The sequence below is a fragment of the Botryllus schlosseri genome, chromosome 8, assembly GCF_051294905.1.
Source record: "Botryllus schlosseri isolate E-star chromosome 8, Bs_hap1, whole genome shotgun sequence".
In the NCBI taxonomy this organism is placed as follows: Eukaryota; Metazoa; Chordata; class Ascidiacea; order Stolidobranchia; family Styelidae; genus Botryllus; species Botryllus schlosseri.
In genome coordinates this window covers 23,467,625-23,484,177 of record NC_137243.1, presented here as the reverse complement: position 1 = coordinate 23,484,177, position 16,553 = coordinate 23,467,625, and the positions used below count along the sequence as shown (strand labels likewise).

Genomic DNA, 16,553 nt, shown 5'->3' with positions numbered 1-16,553 from the left:
CGGAAAAGTTTGAGAAACACTGATCTATAGACGACCACAAGCCCATTATTAGTCGTTTTTTATTCAATTGTTTCGTGGAGTAAAACTTTTTCATATTGATACATAATCGTCAGGGGTAATCGTCAGCACTAATAAAGAATTGGAGAAAATTTTGTATACCAACAATTGTATGACCAACCATGACGCGAGCAGCATGTAATATTCCGCATATGGGCAAAGAGAATGGTTGAAAAGCACGAAAATATATGCACATTGCCTACGCTGACGTTGTACATGAATATTCCCGATGAAATGGATTAAATACCTATTTTGTTGCGCCTCGAAAGATTTAGCTTCGGGTAATATTAATTGCTACTAGTTGCTGACGATTACTCCTGACGAGTGTCAGCCGAAAATATTCGGGTTCATTTCAATATGAATATACTATTCAATTGTAATTGCTATGTGTAGTTTGATATTAAATCTAGGTGATAACTCTGGACATCACCCTAGCACTAGGCAATTGCCAATGAGATGAGAAGTTTCGAAGCAACTATAGCAGGGGTGGCCAACCTGCTGCAGCGTCGACACGTAATTCAGTTAGTGTTTGTTGGCTGCTGTCAACATGCAAATTGAAGTTACGAATTGAATCCCAAGTTTTCGACAGATTTTAATTCATCTTGAAATTTTCCTTCGCGCCGTGCGCGATTCGTTGCGAGTTGATTATATTATTTAAATATAGTAATACGTTTTGTAATGTCTTCCCTACAGTACAGAGGCGAACCACGGAGGAAAATGATGAGCTCCGTAAAAAATATCAAATTGGAATTGTGTGCGTATGGGTGTATTAGTGCACATAAGCTGTCTTCAATAACTACAATATTATTGATTATACCAGGTTCTTGATATCAGATCAATTGCCGAGTTCATAATTACCGAATTCTAATTAAACGATAAATCACCCGCATATAAATTACAATAGCGCCGACTTAGAGAAATTGAATACAGCACAATGTGATGTATTGTATATACTAGCGTAGGGGTACCAAAGCCCTATATCAGAGCCACTTTCGAAACCATAAGTGATCTGTATGAAAACAAACAAATCGAATAAAACTGATTTCGAAGAATGACCCCGACCAACAATTTTCACGAGTGCATTCACGCATGTTCCAACAATTAACAGCAAATACCGAAGTTTAGGAATTAAAACTTTTGTTCGCTATGAGAAAACCCTTCAAGATATACAGTATGATGATACCTAATATTCAATATTCAGGTTCTGAAGAAATAGCCTATAGCCACGGAAATCGAATGTGTGACTGAATTTGAAGAGCGTTAGAGGATTTATTGTGTTGCAAGGGTAGGCGCTATAGTCCATGCTTATTGAAGGAGGCGATAAAATAGACAGCTGTCTTCCAGAACGTCATCACGGATGCCTTGCGACATAGCATCATATCATAGTATAATTGGCCGCTCTCTAATTGTGATATAAGGCCGTAGTTAAGACTACAAAAGATTTGTTTTCGAATTTTGTTTTCACGGATATTAGTAGACCCACATAGTGCATTAGAAGCATGTATGTATGCTGTATACCGTATATTCTAATCTCGACATTGCGAAAAGCGTAATATATAGTTTGGTGGTCCTACGGTGGATCTTACACACAGTCAAATGTAATATAATATAGGCCTTCTGTAGGATTTCTGTCACGTGGTTGATTGTGCAGAGCAAGGGTTCTTAGCGGGAAAGAATTCCATAATCGTTTTCTGAGTCAGTTACAGGGTTCGACGGAGTTCACGTCATACATAATACGTGTCATATCGCAGAAATTGCCCTGATTGACGGTAAATATACGTTGTATTCTTTTTATTTTGTGCAGAAATCAGCTTTCAATGGCTTGATGCGCCGTGCTGTGCTTGTGTACATCAACACACCGACAACCACTAGATATGGTGTACCATTTCAAGCAGTTGGAAATGTCACCAAATCAGTTGACGCAAGTGTTGAGCAGCACAAAAAACAACAGAGAAGAAATCCAGTATGCAAATAATATCGCCAACGCACGGGGTTGTGTATAAAAGTACTCGTAGGCGGACGCGTGGGCAGTCATCCGACGAAGGACAATTACGCACTCGCCCACGATAACAGCAGATGAGCTGGAAGAAGTATTGGCATAAATGACAAATGAAATGAAGGAATCCAGCGACAAACAGATAGTATAGATAGAGATGTTGTTGATTAAAAGCGACTCTTGCTGCATGGGTATATAGCTTGATGCGATTCCAAGTGTGAAGCGGGTGATGATCCGAGGTTCGAAGACCTATATCAAGTGTTTTGAGATTTCAGTAGGACATTGCTATAGTTGGTGTCCTCATATAGGATTACAACAATAAATATATTATTGTGGCATTCTAATAGTATTTTAATTGAGTTTCGATTTTTCTGCTACTTTCACAAAGATGTATGCTGCGGATGCTATACTGTCATAGGATGATGTTATGGTTATGCTGTGTTTTGAAGCACCCCTAAAGACAACTTAATATTTTCTATGTAGTACATTGGTGATTTATCCTATGAACTTCTATCGGAACAAGGTGTTTAGCATTTCAATACACTTCTAAACAATTGCGCTACTGATTAACCATAATGCTCGCTTCCTGTGCTGGCGGATAACGATCCGGGTTAAAAATTCATACTGATTTTGGATGTGGTGAGTTTCAATCAGATTATGCTTGGTGCTGTATAGTTATCATTGAGTCCTGGAATCACAAGTACGATAACTGTCACTACAATTCACAGCGATTGGTCTCGAGGGAGATAAATTTGCCTCAAACATTCACGAATAAAAGCTATACGAATTTGAACGTAATATTAAGGCTTCGTAATGAAGAATAAAACTACATTAAGGCTTGTTTATCTCGACTCCATTGCTGGCTGTGCTCGGCACTTTTATGGGGTCCGAGCGAGATAGTGTAATGGTTATGCGTCCGGCTTCTCGAGCGGTACGTCGTGGGTTCGATTCCCGGCCGGGTCATACCAGAGACTCGAAAAATGGTATCCGCAGCTATCCTGCTAGGCGCTCAGCAATCACGGATAGCATGGAGGAGAAAAAAAGAACGGGGGCGCAGACTAGATGACCTCATGGGGCCGTATCGCAACTCCGTCGTCAAAGCATCTCGATGGTGCAGGCGAAAAAGTATATCATGTCTCTCTCTCTCTCTCTCCGGTTGTTGTTGTTGTTGTTCCTAAATCAGTACGATTTTGAGAACTTCTGCTATAGCCTAACTTTATTGAGTAAGCCTACTACAATGTCTTTGCGTATGCTCGTGAAATCACGTCGACCATCAAGCATGGCGATTCGGAGTGTCAGGCGTTGCGCGTCTCAAATTTTCGTCACCAATTCTTTTTACAACTGTAGTGGTCTTATATGTCAACAGTGAAGGCTTCCGGTGACTCGGTAAAGTTCATTGCGATTGCACACTTAACAAGTGCACTGCCACCGTCTTTGATCGCGATCGCCAAGCTGACTCATCAATAGTAGTATTTAATATCCATTATCATCCGATAATTATAGAATACTTCATCATGCTGTCTGATCCCAATGTAGTATAGGCTTGTGGTGGCTCTACGATAATGGGGGTGATTGGTATACGGACTCCCACGTTCTTTCGCTATAATCCTCGAAAAGCGCATAGAACAGTGGTTACCTATGTGGGCGCCAGCGGCCCCCCTGGGGGCGTCGCGAGCGAGAATTGATGAAATTGAAATTAATGAAATTAATGATTGGGGGCGCTGGCTATGAAATTGGGGGTAGGGGGCGATTAGAGCAAATGGAGGCGGTGTAGGTTTATAAAGCAACTGCTGCTCAGTGTTGAAATGATTGATGAATAAAGCAGGTAAATATGCAGTAACAATGCAAAATTTATTCATTCAGTTCAATTCAGGGTCGTCTGTCTATTTAATCAGCTGTACCCGAGACATTCATTGTTACTTGACTGTGGTGATCCTGTCCATCAATCGACTAATTTAGCAGTCGTCAGAATCCCTAGAAAGCGTGGTTCGATGTCTACTGTGAGAAATACGAAGTATTTCAGCAGTTATTGCTCACTGGAAGGTGATGGCTCTTTGAGAGAATTTGTCTTGCGTGATTTCAATCTCCGCTACACACGATCGTTCATTATCCACAATGCTGCGACCTAGGTCTTCGACGCGACGTTCCGGTTGCGAGAAACGATATCCCTTCTCTAGGGTACCAATGCCCTCTTTTAAGAGGATCTGTCCTATTTTTTGCTTTTTGAAAGTGTCCTCGGAGGACGCCAAAATGTCCTCCTATATTAGAATTTGTCATATTTTTTGAGAAATTTTGCTTAAATTTAGGGTAAAATCCTACTGAGAGACAGTAAATCAGGGACGGGCAACTTCTCCAGTCTGCAAGTCGGATATAGGAGAATTAAGTACTTGACGGGCCAGATTGCTGAATCGATACATTATACGCCAATTTATCCTCATATACAAGGAACAAATCGTACTTAATGAATATATTTTAACGACAGCTATGTCATTTCAGAGTCATTTCTCGTCGATAATAACGAAGACATTTCTCGCTGATAATAACGAAGACAATGTGGAATTGAGAACTGCATTGTCATATAGGCGCAGCCATATCTGCTTCTCTCTGATCAAATAGTACACGGTGCAATCCTTAATTAAGATTCCAATGAGTTCGATAAGTCCAGTACACAAGATTTACCAGGATATAAATTCATTAGGGTTGAGTATATCGTAAATGACGATAATGCACAAGTCTTCTCGTTTCGACGAACTTACGCGCAAGCTCCACTCTCGCACTCTGCGCACACACGTATATAAGAACATATAGTCAAGTCACTCAAATTTGACGTAATAAGCAAATAGTGGGGAATCTCTGCAGACTGGGGCCGCGGGCCACATTATCATGTAAGACGGGAAACTTTCCGCGGGCTGGATCCGGCTCGCTGACCGTATGTTGCCACTCCCTGCAGTAAATCATCACTGAAGTCTGAAAATTAGTGTCCTCTTTTCTGATTTTCGAAATATGGTAACCCAATTTTATGCCTACTTGACGGGCATATTCTCCAAAATTTATGAGTACAATATTTGCGTTCTTAGTAATAGTGAAATCTGATAAAGATGAAAACAGCACTGTCCTAATTCCGCGATAAGCCCGTGATACTTCACCGAAATTTTGCGAGATATGAACTGCCAATTGTCAAGCTAGAATGAACTACCGGTCGAATTTGAATATCCGATTTTGACGGAGAAGCATAAATCAATCATCTTAGAAAACTGCAAAGGATATGGTGATTTTAGTCCAGGATATATATGTCAATTAGAAATTCCCTACCGGATTATCGACTCATTCTGTACAGTTTTCGAGCGTGAAATGATTGAGGAGCTGATTACATTGATAGAGCAATTTTGAGTTCAAACTCGAGTTTAATATTTCCAATCAATCGTTCTGGACACACAATTCAATCAAATATAAATACTCTTGCTGGAGTCGGGTTAGCTTCTTTGTCGATGCCCTTGCCCGCTCATATTTGATAGAACGTGATTTCAGTGCTTGCCCGCATCAGAAACCGACTTGACACTACTGGACTGGACTAGAGATTTTAGAATGAGATTGTTCTTCTGAAACACAAACCCAATACGACGAGGATGATGCTAATGACACACCAGCTTGATCCGTCTCAATATTAGCTGTACCAAATGCAGAACAACTTTCGTCTGATGGGTGTATTATTAAACAGAGTAACACCTCTTCACCGAGGTCATCGAGTTCGCTTCGCGCCGCCCACCAATGCAGTCATATAGGCCGCAACTAACTATGGCGGCTATGGAGAACAAAACCACTGAGTTAGAATCCACAGACATATTATATCCATAAATATCAACCTATATTTTTCTGCTTCGCTTTATATTCGATTGTAGGTCACTAAATACTTAATTCGTGTCAATATGGTGCCTTGATGAAAAGGATTCATCGACATTACTAAATATTACATCATGCGGTCATGCTCCTGTCGTCATGAACTACAAATTTATTTATTGTACAATTATTACTTGCACTACCTGAAATTTTAGCACAGTAAATATCAAGACGTATAGTATATATATAATTAGGTCTTAACTGTGAATTATTCCGACCGTGTCGCGACGAGGACGTTGGGTGATCCGGCGGTGAATGCTCCGATTTTTTTGGTGATATGATGATACTTGTGAATAGAGTTGGGCGCAATGATTCGAGTCTGAAATGATAGTTTCGAGCATTGAAATTATAAAATCCTTGACGCCAAGAGTTAAAGGGGAACTGTGCTGTAAAAATGACGTGGTCTCAAATTGAAGGACACAGCGTAAATAAATTTTTAGCCGCCGTAATTATCTTCGGAAAGTCACCGTGATCGAGCTGCAATTAAATGAATTTTGGATAAGGGCCGTTCCACTCCAGTGGCCGCGGCTGTGCGTCATCGTTGCTCAACCCGTTACGGAATTTTGGGCGCGATATCTTCCCCGCCGAACTTGCTCGACGAGAATAGGCAAGACCACTACTAAAGGTTGTGTAGTCAGAAATACTCTGCCAAACCACAGCTTGGAAATTACAGCTGGATGAATAGCTTTGCATCAATATACAACTATAATAGCATCTCATTATCAGGCAACTGACAAATATAATAGAGTGAAAACAAGCTTGCGACAAAAATCCTCCTGACTGAGCATCGTTCATTGAGCGCCGGTATCGTATGCCTACTTAACGTAACTAAATGGCCGTGGTGTGTAAGACGTTTTTCCTTTATAATATCGGTTGACAACTATCTAAAGTACGTTATGCGTGACTGCTGCCTAATAGGGCGAAGCGGATCGACAAATTCTCTGGTCCGACTCCGATCCTGTTTTTCAATTCCCTGGTCCGACTCCGATCCGACTCTGAGGCCGCATTCTTGAAACGAGCAATATCCGATCGGAAAAACTACGATAATAATCATCTGCTACTAATTTTTTTATTCAACTACATAAGCAGGGGATTATAGGATGCGGATTCAGCTTACATTGCAAAAAAAGAAGCATGACACAGGTTGTTATTGAAAATTGAAACAAGAAAACATGTCCATAAAAAGTTTACAGATTGGTCTTGAATATTAAATGAAACAAAACAAACAAGAAATTGAAAACGAAAAGACCAAACTCAACCCATCTCTGAAGTAAATATACCAACTTGGACTTAGCAAGCGATTTATGTTCAAGAACTGTTCAATGTAACTATTGATTTCCGGGTGGAAGAGGACGAGGCAGCCATTTTTTATGTAATGGCATTGCCACATGTACTAATTAGTAACCAGAGGTGGTCAAAGTAGTCAAGAAAGCTACTCAAGTAGAAGTAGAAGTAGCGACGAAAAAATCTACTCAAGTACGAGTAGAAGTACTTCCTCCATAACCAACCTAAAACTACTTGAAGTAGAAGTAGAATTTCCTGGCTTCAAATCTACTCAAGTAAGTAAGTAGTTGTGAAAACGATCATAATTCGTTCGCATGGATTGTCAGAAGGTGCAAATTGAGTTATGGGAAAGATGTCGAGCTTGATTCATATTGATTCATACAAGGAGGTATTCAATTTTCGACAGCATAAGCATTCGTCCGCATCATGGGATGAAAATGATACTATTGATATGAAAATGCGATACTAATCCTCTGTTTAATCAAACAGCCCGTTCTAGAAAATATAATGGTATGGCGTCCTCCCCCATATTATAAGGCCCGTGGTTTAGTCGAAGAGCAATACGGAGAAGTTGTATTGGATACTGTGTGAACACTTTGCGCGATTAGTAAACGTGAATAAAAAATATGGTGGATCGTAAAAATGCCATATTGTGTAGCTTTATTTCCGGAAATTAAAGGCATTACTGCACTGGCTTTTATACTTCAACATGTACCTTATCGAGACAAAAGAACTGATATTAATTAGCGAACAAAGTATATAACACTGGGAATTGAAAGTGAATTATAAATACTACTTCTATAAAAGCGGAATATGTATTTCATGTCTAAATACAGAAATTTTTAAATGTGGTATGCTAAACAGCTCTAAAACTAAAAAAGTAATAGTTCACTTTTCCAGATGAGGACACGCCATGGACTGCTAGATTACGATATGATGCTAGATTGCGAAACATCAGTTTCAAACGTTATAATGAGCCATATATACTATGGTGAAATATTCCATATGGGCAAAGGGCGACAATGCGGTGTGAACGGAACCACGCCAACCCGCTACCCAAATTATATTCCCGTTTACTTTCGTGAAATCATACTGGTTACTCCGTATCCACTGAGCGCGAAGCGCGACGAAAATTTTTGGCTTTACTTAACTTTTATGAAAATAAAACGTTGATACTTCGATAAAACAGCCCCGAAATTCCTCAGGCTATCTTCCTGAATAAAGGATTAAACTACTTCTACTTGACAAACTGAAAATAGCGAAAAGTAAGTAAGTAGATCACAAAAAATTACGAAGTAGAAGTAGCGAACATCAGATCTACTTGAGTAAGTACCAGAAGTAGATGGAAACTACTTGAGTACTTCGAAAAAGTAGAAGTACTTCGTTACTGACCACCTCTGTTAGTAACTCACTGGTAGCATTGGATGCTGGTATTGCAGAAAAACTCAATGTCGATCTGTGTAAGAAGGGAGAAAATCTTTTGACTGGCTGAAATTACCAGATTTTCAGTTCTTCGTTTTTTACTGGATCTTGAACGACGACGCGCAGCCCGGTTGATGGAGAGGAGCTGTCTTCATTTTATTGCTGCTCCCTTACGGTGGCATTCAGAAGAAAATGGCTGAGGCCAAAAATTCTCTTTCGATCTTCGCTTCAATTTGAGACCACATCATTTTTAGAGCGCAGTGCCCCTTTAATTAATCGAATAGAATTATAGTTCCGACACTGTTTTTGAATGTGGAAGGCTGTAGGCTACAGTGTACCTGTATACCTAGATTGGTGGTAACACAGCATAAGCTACGCACGTTACTCGAAAAGGTGTATCTGTGAAGTCATCATCAAACCGCAGCATCATCACAAAGTGCAGCTAAATATGTATGGCCGAAAAATACCAAATCGTCTCTAATGCGATGCAGAACTGGCATCATATTCCTTGTGGTCGCATTAAACGTACATAGTTAAAGTTTATATAACATTCATACAGTTGCGACATCATAACGGGTGATACTGGAATACTCGATTCGATAGGGAGCCTGATAATTTGCTGCAGAATCGAATCACTCAGCTATTCGATTTTTCACATTCGTGAACCGATATGACCTGAAAAAGAAAAGTCACTCTGTATGAGAGCATGACGAAATAATTATACTGTTCCGGCCTGTCTGACCGCAACGCCAACGCACGTTAAAACATAATGCGAGAAGCACATGAATCACCTATAAATGTACCACGCATCGGTTCAGTTTAATTATTTATAGTCTATCCATGTTGTGATACACAATTGTTATGAGACTTGCCTCCAGGCGGGTTAGAATTGTGAATTAGCTGTGAATATTCAATACAATGCGTTGTAACCATACTTCCTTGCATTTGAGATTACTTACTATGCACTTACTATCCGTATAAATTGCGCACAATATGAATGCAGACAACAGGAGCGCAGAGAATACTTCCTCTCTGATTTCTATATATACATTCAACGCAACGACAATAACGGAGTGAGTATATCGTTCAACTGGTAATATCGGTGGTCAGTACGGCATTGGGTTTATGACTCGATGTCCGCCAAGGATGGGGGATTGTGAGCGGGCATGCTTAATCTCGGATATGGTACAACTTGTTTAGATTGCCCATTAGGGCTGTTCAAAAATAACCTTTTTTCCTTAATCTTGCGGGTTACTTGATTAAATCGTTAGGTTGCCTTAAAAAATGACGCACACCAAATTTGAATTCATTCCAACCAATATTCGCGGATTTCGTAGAGTTTGAAAATTTTGAATTTGCCTAAAAATGCAAAAAAAATCTTTTTTCCAAATTTCCTTCCAATCTTATGAAATTGTTGTACTGTCTTCAAAAACGATGCAAAACAAATTTGACTCAATTCCAAGCTGCAGAAGCCGAGTTATTCAAGTTGTTTGATGAGAATTCTTGGATGATCCACCAATCAAGGATAATCCCACAATTATCAAAGAAAAACTGAAATAACTCCACTTCTACGGCTTCGAATTGAGTCAAATTTGTTTTGCATCGTTTTTGAAGACAGCGCAACAATTTCATGGTGTTGGCAGAAAAATTTGAAAAACATTTTTTTTTTGCATTTTTAGGCAAATTCAAAATTTTCAAACTCTACGAAATCCGCGAATATTGGTTGCAATGAATTCAAATTTGGTGTGCGTCATTTTTTAAGGCAACCTTACGATTTAATCAAGTAGCCCGCAAGATTCAGGAAAAACGGTTATTTTTGAACAGCCCTATTGCCCATGTCCTGAAGCTGCTCCTGCTCCTTAAGCTGCTTTTTCATCTCTGTGGGATGAAAACACCGTAAAAAGGGCACTTGGCGACGAATATATTCAGTTCATGGTTTCTGAAATCAAAATTACTGGGTAGTCTGTAAAAGCATCTGTTCTCCTTGAAGTCGTCATATAAATTACAAGTGTGAAACCCTGCCCTGATTTACAAGAGTTGTTTAGAGTCTATCAAAGACCTTTTGACGAAGCCACAATTTGGATAACTGCTGTTATCATCTTCACTCTGTTTGTAATCGGAGTGGTTTTGAACATAATCACGATTGCGACGATATTGAAATACAAAAGACTGAGGTTGGTAATTGTGCCGGAGCAATTCCGACATTCAATAACAATCGGTTTTCAGGAACTTGTTCGTGTATTTTATCTTCTCGCTGTGCGTATCCGATCTGTTATCGGCCACGGTCAGCCCGTTATGGTGGTATCGACGAACTGTCGGCTTTGATGATTGGCTCCTCCCCAATTTCTTTTGCAAAGTAAACAAAATTGCATGTTTAAATTTAAACGTATGGCAACCACTTTTCTGTGCGTTACTCAGCTTTTCTGGGCTGGCGACATCATGACGTCGTTTGCGACCGCTACGCACATCGCTACTTTTGCGATATTTCGTCTACTTTCCATACGGAGTCCACATTTGTTTGCGAGAATTCCCGATGGAATCGGAATCGTGAGTTCGCAATTATTTCATTGTTACAGGATTCTTGGTATGTTCAGTAATTTCTATTTCTCCATTCGTTCTGGACTTCGCGACCATGCAGTGACTTGGAAAGATGAATCCAAATAAAAAAATTATTGAACACTGCTTGAGGTATCAACGAATATGGATCCCTGGAATACATAATCCATAATTGCATCATCAGCAATGAATTCAAACATTTTTTCAACTGAAAACCCATAAGATGATCCAGTTTATAAAGAAGCATTCCACATTCCACCGAAATAACATAAGCATAATAAACATTACGCATAATAACATTACGCATAATAACATTACGCATAATTCGCTTGGTCCGACCCGCAAGTGATCAAATGGTTTAAATCCAAGTCGCGAGCCAAATGAACTCTGACATAAATAGTATCTACTTGACGAAGAGGCTGAAGTAGTTCGTTACGGATAACCTGGAGAAGAGTTTCGAGCATGAACTTCGCTTGTCAGGTAACAGCGCGGTCGAAACAGCCAAAGTCACGTACAACTTGCCATTAAAAATATCCCAAGCTAAAACCGAACCGACAGCCGTAACCTAACCATTACCATAACCCTGGTTAACTATTTCTAATACGTCGCGCTTACGTCATTGGCTGTTTATTATTATCAATCTTTGTTGTTGGTGCTTCGTAATTTTGAACTTGGTAGTTCGCCCGCTTTCCAGTTTGTCATATATACCTACCAGGGTCGGTATGACTCAAGTCACGATTTTCTGATGACTCGACTTGATTCGAGTCATTTTCTCAAAATACGGATATCACTCGACTCGACTCGATTCAATCTGTGTATTGACTCGACTTGGACTCGAGTCAATGCGCTTGAGTCGGACCAAGTAATGTGACTGAGTATCAGACGGCCAAGACAGAAATTTCATTGGAATTTCCCTTGGACAACAGTGCGTAACGACTAAAGAAAAAAGGTCTCCCCTTCCGATACTAAGTGTGCCACTTAGATTTTCTGTGCGCAGAGACCATATCAGCACTGCGCAATTGCGCACGTGCGCAGCGCATAGAGGGAACATTGCAGTTGGTATTTCAACTATTGGCACTGGTACTTGAAAATGCGACCAGAAACTGTTAAAAGTGAAAAGAATTACTATATCTAAAATGTGAACCATTCGATATCACCAAACAGAGTTATAAAAAGTGGTTTCAACAAGACTTCAATTCGAAACTGAGCATTCATCGCAATGACTTGGACTCGGACTCGACCCCGACCATCTGCTTGCTGACTTGGACTCGGACTGGACTCTACTTGACTCGAAACGAATCAATATAAGTGAGATTGGCCCTGATGCCTACCTACAATACTTCAGATATGTGTTTGCGATGTGGAGTCAATTGAATGTCATCAGCTGCGGGTTCAATTATGTAGTGATATTCGCCGTGCGAGTATGACTATGATGTCACCGAGCGAGATAGTGTAATGGTTATGCGTCCGACTTCTCGAGCGGAAGGTCGTGGGTTCGATTCCCGGCCGGGTCATACCAAAGACTCGAAAATTGGTATCCGCAGCTATCCTGCTAGGCGCTCGGCAATCACGGATAGCATGGAGGAGAAAAAAAAACGGGTGCCGTATCGCAACTCCGTCGTCAAAGCATCTCGATGGTGCAGGCGAAAAAGAATATCATCTCTCTCTCTCATAAAATATTTAGGTATGCGTTCTGGTCATCTGGACTGTTTGTTTTACTTCTGGCTTTGTACCTTATTTCATTTGGTTCGGCGCGAGCAAAAGAGATCGATATAGCGACACTTTGGACGCTACCTGGCCATCGTGCACACTCGAGAGTGAATGGTAAATTTGATAAGTTTATTTACCCTCTATTCCGATCATGAATTCCATGTAATCGCGAAACAAATTGACAGGTTTGAAAGCTACGTCCTGTTCCAGAACACTGCCTTCGTCTTGTTTTTGTTCGTTCCTCTCGTTTTGATTGTGATCATCTCCATACTCACCTGTCTACAAGTGTACGCCACGACTCATTCATCGGTTGCAAAACGAGACGAAAGGCAAAAACGAAAAGAGAAACAAGCAATATTGCAGCTAACCCTCATCGTTATTTCCTTCCTATTCGCCTACATTCCATTCGTCTGTAAGTGTTCAATAATGGGTAATTTTCCTATATTCCGTACACGGATAGTATGATTTCATAGTCATCAACACAAGCTGTAATCCTATGCTCGAGTCCATCCTACTATTGAAGATAGGTCTATAGTGGTCATTTATACAATCCAAGTTGAACTGGAAGTAAACGTATTTAATGTAAACGTTAAGTACAAAGCATAAAGACCAACAATATGTAATGAATTCATCAACCTAATGTACTTCAATAGTTGTGAAGTCAATCGGACATCTGTGGTCGATCAAAATTGTCATCAAGTTCTCTAAACTCTGTCTGCATGCCGGATGTAGCGTGAAGACTGCACGAGAGCATCAGTTATACGGGAACACCGCCTTGTCTTTTTAACGTTCATGGTCGAAAATGTTTGCTCGTATCGGAGTTCCATGACCACCCTTCTCAGGTTATCAAACTCGCATTCATTCTGTGACGTATGAGTTTTGCCAATACTTTCAGATTAGAATATCATTTTCGTGGTAGAATACCTCTGCGGGCTGCTCAAAATACCGTCTCGGGCGTTGCCCGCCACTGACATAGATCATAGAATACTACAAGTAGAATTATCCGTTTTTCGAGCACTAGGACACGTTATCTATGTGAAAACGAATTGCAGTCAAGGGAATTCGGGTGAGTAACGTCAACAAGTAGAGCTGTTTCCTTAAATTTTATGACTTGCTCACAGTGACGTGATCCGTGGTCATTTGGTCAAGCCTTTGTTAATAAAGTTCGCCTCCATCTCTAGCTTTCCGAATCGGACCCAAACCGGACTCCTTCTTCTGTCAGTTCAGTTTAATAAGAGTTTTCATCGATTCAAAACACAAGAAGACTGCAATACAATGAAACGATAACAAGACGTCGAAACGACTTGGAGTAGTATTTGAAATCGGACACCGCAGCTAAGCGTTGCCGAACATCGAATCAGTGCTCAATGCTTATGCCCACTGCCCATCATGATATATCAAACTATGTTTATCGCTCGAGATAAAGATAAAAACGGTGTAATAAGTGACGCAATATCGTAGTACAAATTCTAACGCGTATAGCCCGCAGTTCATTTATATTTTGGAATTGCATTATTCCTTCCTGCGTCACCTATAAAGTTGGAAGAATGTCGCGTATAAGGCCCTAACCAATTTTTCTGTCGATGACCACCGTAGTGTCAACTTTACATAATCTATCTCCAGCTAGTTTGTTATTTTTTCGCAGCTTACGACTACTGGACAATGCAACCACGCGAAAGCACCGAATACACAAGAAATTTGGAATATTATTTCGGTGTGGTAATGTACATTATGCTGCGATTCTCCGAATGCATGAACCCCGTGATTTACAATCTCGGTTCTACCAAAATGCGAAAGCACACGAAGGCATTTCTGCGCGGATTATGCGGAAACGATGCCGCGCAAGAGAATGTGACATCGGTTACGGCGACAATGTAGGGCGGTTCCTGTACCTGGAAAAAAACAAGAACTATCGTACAGGCCGACCCAATATATAGGACTCCGAAGCAAGCGGATGGTACCGGTCCAAAAGTATTTCGAATCGTATTCGGATCAGATGTCTTCTTCAACTCGCGTGAATGATCAATTTAGCAAATTGCTTTCCCTAGGGTTGCATTTGAGACAAACGAGGTGTTTTAAACAGATGCCATTAAAAACAATTTTTTTTCAAGCGTAGTATGATTGTATCATATTGGCGTAAGTATTTTCGAAAAACATGTAGTACGAGCCTTCGGACAACTTGCATTATATATAAAGTGTAGTCGACGTATACCATACAAATTGGTTGCAACCCGCGAAATCATTGCCATTTCGACAGTTATAGCACGTACTTAAATATCAATGGAACGGAATGGATGTGGTGATGATGGTGACTGACGACCGCAAAAATTGCTGCACGACGATGTAGTCCTTGTCTACGCTGTTTTTTGGTTCGTTTAAGTCGGGTTGTAAACCTTTTCGGTCGAAGGAACCATATAATAGTGACAATCCACTTTGCGTCAAAATTGAAAATAAGTGACGTCATCCTTAAAAATGAACAAACAAAAACATAAAATAAAAACATGTTTTAAGCAGGGGCATGTTTAAAGCATGTTTGCTTTAAATGCAGTTATAGCTGTACCTATATATCGATATAAGAGTCATAGTTTCTTGGTCACGGAATGTAATCCACAGTGACACTATTCCTGTATAGAAGTTTTTAGTCGCGAAGTACATCTAATCATTCGCGCAGTACTTGAACTATTTAATAAAGTGGTTATATTTTTAGACCAAGTGTACTTCTCTTTAAACAGTGTGTATGCGGAACTTCCTACACTTTGTCATTTTGATTTTGAAGGTTTAAAGTACTTAGGGGATAATTTGCATTTGCATTTGCAAGCTATTTACTTAGGTACTTGTCAGATCTTTCGTTTTTTACTTCCACTAACTGTAATTTTGCAATTTATTGGAAATTACTTCTGTTGTTTTTAGTTGAATAGAAACTTACGAAGTTGCTATATTCTTGAGTATACTAACGCTGACAACTTTAACCGCCTCTGCGTTTTTTATCATATAATATAATATCGTCGTCTCATCAACTGTTGCAAAAGAGATTTCTTATAGCGGGTGAGCTCAAATGCTAAAAACGCAATTTCTGGATCAAGACATCTGAAAAGGAGTTAAATAAGGGTATGGCGAGCACAAACAGTGGATGGCCTTTGTATCGAATTTGGAAGTTGCAGGCTGCTGACACCTAGGTTTAGAGCAGTGGTTCTGGTCAGGGCTTAGGAGCAGTCGTAAATTTTAAACTCCTCCATCCCAGGTCCCGAGCTCTCTTCCGTCATCAATATTGTGCAGTGCAGAACCTACCAAGGTTCGTTTGTGAACGTGAATCTCTAAATTTCCGAGTTTCACACACTGAACGCGAACGTGAACCTCACGTTCACGCCATCCCCTAATATCAAGTCGTACAGTCTAATTTAATCTTGAAATGGTGCGTTTGTTCAAGTGTAACTTTAGAAAAGAGCGCGTGTCGCGACTTTATCTGAAGAAATTCACTTTCTACCATATACCATATAGTTTGAAATTTTATTGCGATAGTTAGCAGTCAGTGCGTCTTCGATACAGTTTAATGGAATTTAGAAGGCCCCACTTCAAATGAATCGAATAAACTCAGAATTATAGTGTCACTGAGAATCTGGTGTTGCAGGCA

At 40.1% G+C, this 16,553-nt stretch overlaps 1 protein-coding gene across 2 annotated transcripts in view; it reads left to right on the top strand.

Annotated features, from left to right (window-relative positions):
- Positions 1–8,640: 8,640 nt before the first annotated feature.
- The window catches only part of LOC145444542 (growth hormone secretagogue receptor type 1-like), a 53,343-nt gene continuing 45,430 nt past the window's right edge, over positions 8,641–16,553 (top strand). The window contains exons 1-7 of one of the 2 annotated variants that reach the window (XM_080322535.1): positions 8,646–9,729; positions 10,702–10,830; positions 10,883–11,012; positions 11,075–11,203; positions 12,897–13,036; positions 13,108–13,334; positions 14,568–15,933. In XM_080322535.1, the coding sequence (XP_080178661.1) occupies positions 9,650–9,729; positions 10,702–10,830; positions 10,883–11,012; positions 11,075–11,203; positions 12,897–13,036; positions 13,108–13,334; positions 14,568–14,800 (1,068 nt within the window). In that variant the 5' untranslated portion in view covers positions 8,646–9,649 and the 3' untranslated portion in view covers positions 14,801–15,933. Of the gene's footprint in view, positions 9,730–10,701; positions 10,831–10,882; positions 11,013–11,074; positions 11,204–12,896; positions 13,037–13,107; positions 13,335–14,567; positions 15,934–16,553 lie in introns of those variants that run through there. The other variant, XM_080322534.1, reaches the window with a different exon arrangement.